Source organism: Aythya fuligula, chromosome 1, assembly GCF_009819795.1.
Source record: "Aythya fuligula isolate bAytFul2 chromosome 1, bAytFul2.pri, whole genome shotgun sequence".
Taxonomy (NCBI): domain Eukaryota; kingdom Metazoa; phylum Chordata; class Aves; order Anseriformes; family Anatidae; genus Aythya; species Aythya fuligula.
The window spans coordinates 42296600-42303016 of record NC_045559.1 but is presented as its reverse complement, the minus strand read 5'-3'; the positions used below and the strand labels follow the sequence as shown (position 1 = coordinate 42303016).

Below are 6417 nucleotides of genomic sequence, written 5' to 3'. Positions count from 1 at the left end.
CATTAATATATAATGGCAATAAAATTCCTTTGCAAGAACACTAAGTGCCAACCCCAAAGCATTCAGAGATACTTAATGCAGTATTACTCTAGAATGGCATACTAAGATCATGTAAGATATGCATTACCAGCTAGGAGTCAGACCCACTCCTACACATTGCATGCTGTCTGCAACTAGGCTTTAACAGACATTTTCACATGGGAAGAACAAGGGTACTCATCTCCCCTCGTAACACCAGGACCATTCAGATCCCTGATAAGGTCCGCATTTGTTTAGACTTAGCAGAAATGCAAAGTCCACTTCAACAAGCTGTTGCATGTACCCACCCCACCAGCCACCCTGCCCCCCCCCCCAAAAAAAAAAAAGGATGTAAGCCTTTTATGTTCTGGTAATTTATGTTCTGAAATACATCCACAGCAGAAAATTGCTCTTCTTTCCCAAGACCCTGAAGTCTATCAAGACTTACCATGAAAGGATCAAAGAGAACTGATGAAAGCCCTCTGATTTTACTTTAATATCAATGGATTTGTGAATCAATCTGAACTGAAAATCTATCTACCCATACAGGAAAAAAACAATTTATAAACACGGAATTTATCAAATTCTTATTTTTTATTGACTGTCACATAACTGTTGACCAATTTTAACGGTAAGACTTCTGGTAGCGTGCACGAGCTCCAGGTCCTCCAAATTTCTTGGATTCACAACGGCGAGGATCTGCAACCAGCAGAGTCCTATCGTACTGGATTAGGATATCCTTGATCTCTTTCTTGGAAGCTTCATCAACATCTGTTTAGAAAAAAAAAAGATTTCAGTTTTAGAAACTTCACAAGGAACAAAATCTTGGCATTTTCACACCTATCAGAAGTAATACATTTCCACTTAAGGCTAATATAACAAACAAAACTCACGAACAAACTAACGAACTCACATTTTTGATAGTAAGCCACCAATGCTTTGGAAATAGCTTGACGGATAGCTGTTAAGAAAGAAGATGGATCAGTAAGGATTGCAAATATATTTAAAACTCAAAATAAACACAAAGTGCCAATTATCTGAGAAACTTGCTGTCTTGTTCTCTGCCAAATTGTCCTTCCCCTCCTTCATCTCCCCTCCCACATACTCCATGTGACCTTTATTTTGGCAAATCTGAAGAAACATGTGCCAAGAGGCCACCCACAGTTCATTTTCTGATTCAACAACTGCTAACTAGCCAAGGTACATGGGCAGTCCTGATCACCTTCTTTAGAAACTTCAGTTTATCTTCTACCAGGCATGATTTTCAAATCCTTAAAAACACAGCTCTCTAACATGTCTATAATTTTCAGCAAGAATAAAAGTTTTTGGTGAGTTTAAATACTATAGAGGCAAAACGCACAACAGGATGGCATGCGTAGTCGTCAGCTTTCCTCTGTAAAACAAGCCTGTAACGTACCCATCAGACCTCAAAACAGGGCTATGGGAGTTACTGTAAACATTTTGTTTAGGATCAGTGTTTTGATGAAAAACTGAATTTTCTGAAAAATTAATGCAATCTACTTAAGAGACTGAAACATGTTCCTGCTCTTTAAGCAGCTTCAACTCCACTGATCTACACCCAAACTGCAACAGCAAAACAAATCTATCATAGGTAAAGAGCAACCCTATCTAATGCAGGTATGTTCTCAATCTACTCTGTAAGAACCACCACCTAGCTCTGCAAGTCAGATTAAAGATGATTCTGGACAACCTAAAAATTTAGGATTAAAGACAATTTCTAATGGTAAGTCCCATTCTCTGCCTTCCAAAAATTTTTGCGTAGAGGCACACTTCCAATTATCATGATGCAACATGCAAGATCCATTCCTCAAATCTCCTCACAATTTCACAAATTTCCTTAGTTCAACTTAGTCCAGATGTTACAACTCTGCAAATAAAATATAACCACTATGCCCATGCAAAAAACTGCATGAGTAGTGAAACCGAGATGCACAAGCTGCTACTCTCAACTCAGGCCTCTCACATGTGCGGTTTGACCTCTTCTATCCCACAAAGAAGGTTCCACAGAAAGCCTTACCATAGATTTGCGCTACGTGGCCACCACCCTTCACACGGACTCTGATGTCAACACCAGCAAATCTTTCCTTCCCCAGGAGCAGGACAGGTTCAAGCAGCTAGGAAACAAAACACAATAAAAAAAGTTAATTTGTGATCAGAGACTGCAAGGACTAGAGCTTGTAGCACATTTACGAAGTGTGAAGTTACTAAACATTCTGAAAAGCAGAGCCTTAATTTTACAAGTACGTGTCCCATGTAAATTGGACTTGTACATCTCTTGCAGCATTCTTTGACATCTACTAATACTACTGTAAAACTAAGTTGTTGGTTTTTTTATTTAAGTTTCAAAAGGTTGGACTCGATGATGTGAGGTCTCTTCCAACCTAGACAATTCTGTGATTCTGTGAAAAGGCCAACCAACCGTTTTATTAAGTTTTAACGAATCTTTTGAACAGGAAGCTTTGAAGTTTCCTGTTTCAATGTAAAAAATTGATTATCTCCTGAAAATACTTCTGACAACAAAACGCATGGTAACTGATTTTACATAATTTTGTTCCACAGCACTTCGTATCATTCATGCTCACTTGAGACTCTTTGTGTGTACATATGGATGTTTGCACGTATCAAAGTTAAGTCACCTTATACAGTGTAAATAAGGTATGTTAACCCAATTAAGCAAGAATCCCTCTACCAACACCATAATTATGACAGGAGTTTTCTGCGTTTTCTGCAGTGTTTACATTTCTACACACAAAAAATATTTAGTACTGTCAATAAGGCAATCAACTCTTCCATCCTCAAGTGATTAAGTGAATAAAGGTATTTTAATATCCAAGCAGGTAGGGAGGCTAGGCGGATGCTTACTTTATACTGCAGAGTTCTGGGTTCAATCATTTCCAGAGGTCTTCCATTCACCTTAATGAGGCCATTTCCTCTTTTGCAGTGGGCAACAGCAGTTGCTGTTTTCTAGAAGTCCAAACACGTGTTAGTGAAGCAGTTCATTTTTCACAATAGCAACATAAAGTGAAACCTTCTGAAACTTTAACAATCTAAAATCTTAGTTTCGTGCACCCCTCAAAAAACAAGATAGTACCATTTCTTACGTTCCAACATATTAGAGTATTACAGCACCATCTTAACAATATTATATTTATCTGAGTGTGGGAGAAATACCCAATCCGTTCATCAAAACGGCAATTTTGTGGCCTAATTCTTCATAAAAGCTTGCTACCTACGACTTGTGGGGCAATGGGAACCCCCAGCGCAAGCTTTATTTCCCAATCTATTTAACACGACTCCCGGGCACCACAGCAGATGATCGGGGCCCTTTTACGGGGAGCCCCCATGAGGCTCCCTGAACCGGCGGGGCTGGGCCTGCTCCCTGGCGGCACCATCTCCGGCAGGCCCGCCGCCCCACAACACGTGGATGCTGAGCAGGCCTCTCCAGCGCCGACCCTGCCGCACGGCAGCTCCAGGGCACCACCCCCGGGACCGCGCCGGGCTCCGCCACCCCGAAGCAGGGCCCGGGTGGGCGCCGAGCACCCGGAGGCCGCGGCCTAGTCCTGGGGGGGAGGCGGCGGGGGCGGCCCTCACCTTCCTCCCGAAGACCTGGACGCTCTGCAGGGGCCCCTTGGCTGGCATGATGACTCCTGCAAGAGAGAGGGGCGCGGGGTTAGCGCTGTGGGGAGCGGGGGGGGGACAGCGGGGCCCGGCGGCGGGGGGAGCCCGGCAGCGCTCACCCTGCGTCGGCGGCGGCGCGGCGGAAAGGGCGCACGGGGCCGCCCGGCCGCGCCTCAGGGGCGGCCCCGCCGCAAAGCGCGCCGCGCTTCCGGCCGCGCGACGCAACGCCAAGCCTCCGCCAGGCTGTGCTTTACGGCAGCCATTGGGGGGGGGGGGGGGGAGGGGGGCGCTGGTGTTTTTTTTTTAATAAATATGAAATAGAAACAAAATTCCTTTGTGAAAACGCTCAGTTCAGAGGGGATTTGTCCCCGGGGGGAGCTGCGCAGACCGTGCCCTGGGAGGGGTGTGGTGGAGTCACTCGCTTTCTGCGCCGAGTGTGAGCCACACGCAAAAGCAGCGTTATTAGTCCTCCAAATCTGTTAAAATGCTGGAGAACATAAACCATTAAACTTTGTACACTGCAGTCACATCACACGCTGAGTCACGTCCAGGCAGTTCTTCGTACCCTCATAAATACTCACCAACCATTACGTCTAAAATCAGAGTTTTGCTTACATTCAGGGATCCAAGCACACAGAGCATTGTCAAATTGACCTTTTATCTCCGTTTTCCTTCTCACTATGTCATAAAACACAGAATTTAAGTCATTTTCAGGCTGTAATATTTTTCTTCTACAGTTTGTATTCAGTATGCAAAATTCTCCAGAAGGACAAAAGCCGAAGCTATCAATTAAGCGAGGTCACGCTTCTTAGGTATTTTAAACAATAGAGATTTAGATTACTGTGATTAATGTGAAAGTTGACTGCTCAAATGAAACAATCGGTTCTTCTGTCTTTGGACAGAATTTTAAATACTGAACATTAGTCATCAGTCATGTGAGGATTTAAACAAGCACTTAGCTTTATGCAATTTGAGTGATTAGTTCTCTCCAAGTGAATAGTGCTGTACAGAGCATGTAAGATTTAGCACATCTCAAACCCTCAATTGTACAAAGCTTCAACATGTGACCTGAAAAGTTGGTGTTCTGTTTTTTTTTAAAGCCGTTTCTTAAGGAAAAGTGTTTTTGCAGTCACACACATCTATCATCCATTCTTTCACCATCATCGGGGGGAGGGAAATGGTAGCCAGCTTGTTGGCCAATTTCAGTTAGTTTTCACCAAAGAATGGAAATTTCAAAACCAACTTAGTTTGTGCATATTTGGTGAAAATAGGTGGCTCTGTATAAGAGATCTTTTACTTGCATAATGAAAGCAGCTGCAGGAGCTGAGGTATTAGACATAACAAAACCTGTATTCAGATGAAGAAGGAAATGTATTACCTAGGTACTCATGTAGACCAAAATGTTCAGCTAAGACTTATGATCAACCCAAAGGTGAGCCATTACCAACTGAGCTTTGTTTGGTGTTCAGTATTTTAAAGGAACAGAAAGCAAATCTAAATCAGTTCCTTTTGTGGGTATTATCTGAGGTCTGCTAATGAAAAGCCATGTTTTAATACTAAATGCACCTTTAAAAAGTGTGTGTGTGGGCAGGGGGGGATTCAAATGTCTGCTGTATAAAGCTCAACTTTTGTAGGAATGCTTTCTTAGGTCCTGTAAAATTCATCCTCATTTGGGTATTAGTCTGCTGTACATTCTACCTAGAACTAAAAAAAAACATTAATCCCAGAAGTCTGTTTACAAAGCTGGTAATGTGTCTACAAATATATACCTTTCCATTACAAAAATAAGTTAACCGGCGTATATTGGTAGCATAGTCTAGAAACAAACAAACAAAAAGGTTAAATGCTTTGTGCTGCTTACTTCCTTTGCTTTCTAGCATAATAATAGGAATAGGAACCAAGACATATTTCCTAAGTACCTACTGCAGGAATTACACTGCATTGTGGGAAGAGAGAATTAGATCATAAATACCACCATACACCAAAGTACTGAGAAGAAAGACTCTAAAAGGGAGGAGAGGGGGGGAATTTCAGGTAAGGTACTATACTTCTGAAAAAAGTCCAAGCACTAACAATATCCCTACTTAACTAGTGAGCACAGGACACTCTAAAATTGTAACATATCTCTAACATTAAAAAAAAATAATAAAATCATAAGTACCTCCAAGCACCCCCTACAGACTCTTGTTTTCACTTCCTTTATACTTGTAAAATAATTATACCTGTGGAATGTCAGGCACTTGTTTAGCACCCTTTTTTACTTTCCTTTGCACAGGTGCGAAGAGGCACACAGTATGCAAAAGCTAAGGCCAACAGAAATTAAAGTGTATTTGCTGGTAAGACACTTTTACCAGAACGAGCATTTCAAGAGAAAGTCGGAAGGCTTGAACCCGTCTTGCCAAGGCATTTTTATTATTTCCTAATAGGAGGAAAAATATTTGAATTTGGCTGCAGTCTATGTCCTTGATTTCACAGTGATTCTGCATTGTACTAACAGATGATATCTTGTGTATTTTTATACCAACAAGTATCCTACTGCTACTATTAGATCTTTTACATAGGATTTTAGTGAGGCTTTAAAGGATTGAAAGTCTCTCGATGACTGACCTCCTCTACTGGAGCTTCTCTGACCTCATTGTGGGCATGAGATGTAGCATAAGACCAACAGTCCTCCCACAGACCAGGCACAGGTTCTTCTGCTCTGACAGTCTGCTGAAAAGAGCTCCTTGCAGGATGTAGCACAACGGGGGAATACAGCTT

The 6417-nt window shown here is 42.2% G+C and overlaps 1 protein-coding gene across 1 annotated transcript; it reads right to left on the bottom strand.

The window, feature by feature from the left end:
• Positions 1-593: 593 nt before the first annotated feature.
• On the bottom strand, positions 594-3832 carry RPS16 (ribosomal protein S16). The gene is made up of 6 exons (XM_032208052.1): positions 3777-3832; positions 3631-3686; positions 2902-3003; positions 2057-2153; positions 932-979; positions 594-789 (listed from the first exon to the last, which is right to left on the bottom strand). The coding sequence occupies exons 2-6, from the start codon at positions 3676-3678 to the stop codon at positions 644-646; spliced, it is 441 nt and encodes a 146-aa protein (XP_032063943.1). The 5' UTR covers positions 3679-3686; positions 3777-3832; the 3' UTR covers positions 594-643.
• Positions 3833-6417: the final 2585 nt, after the last annotated feature.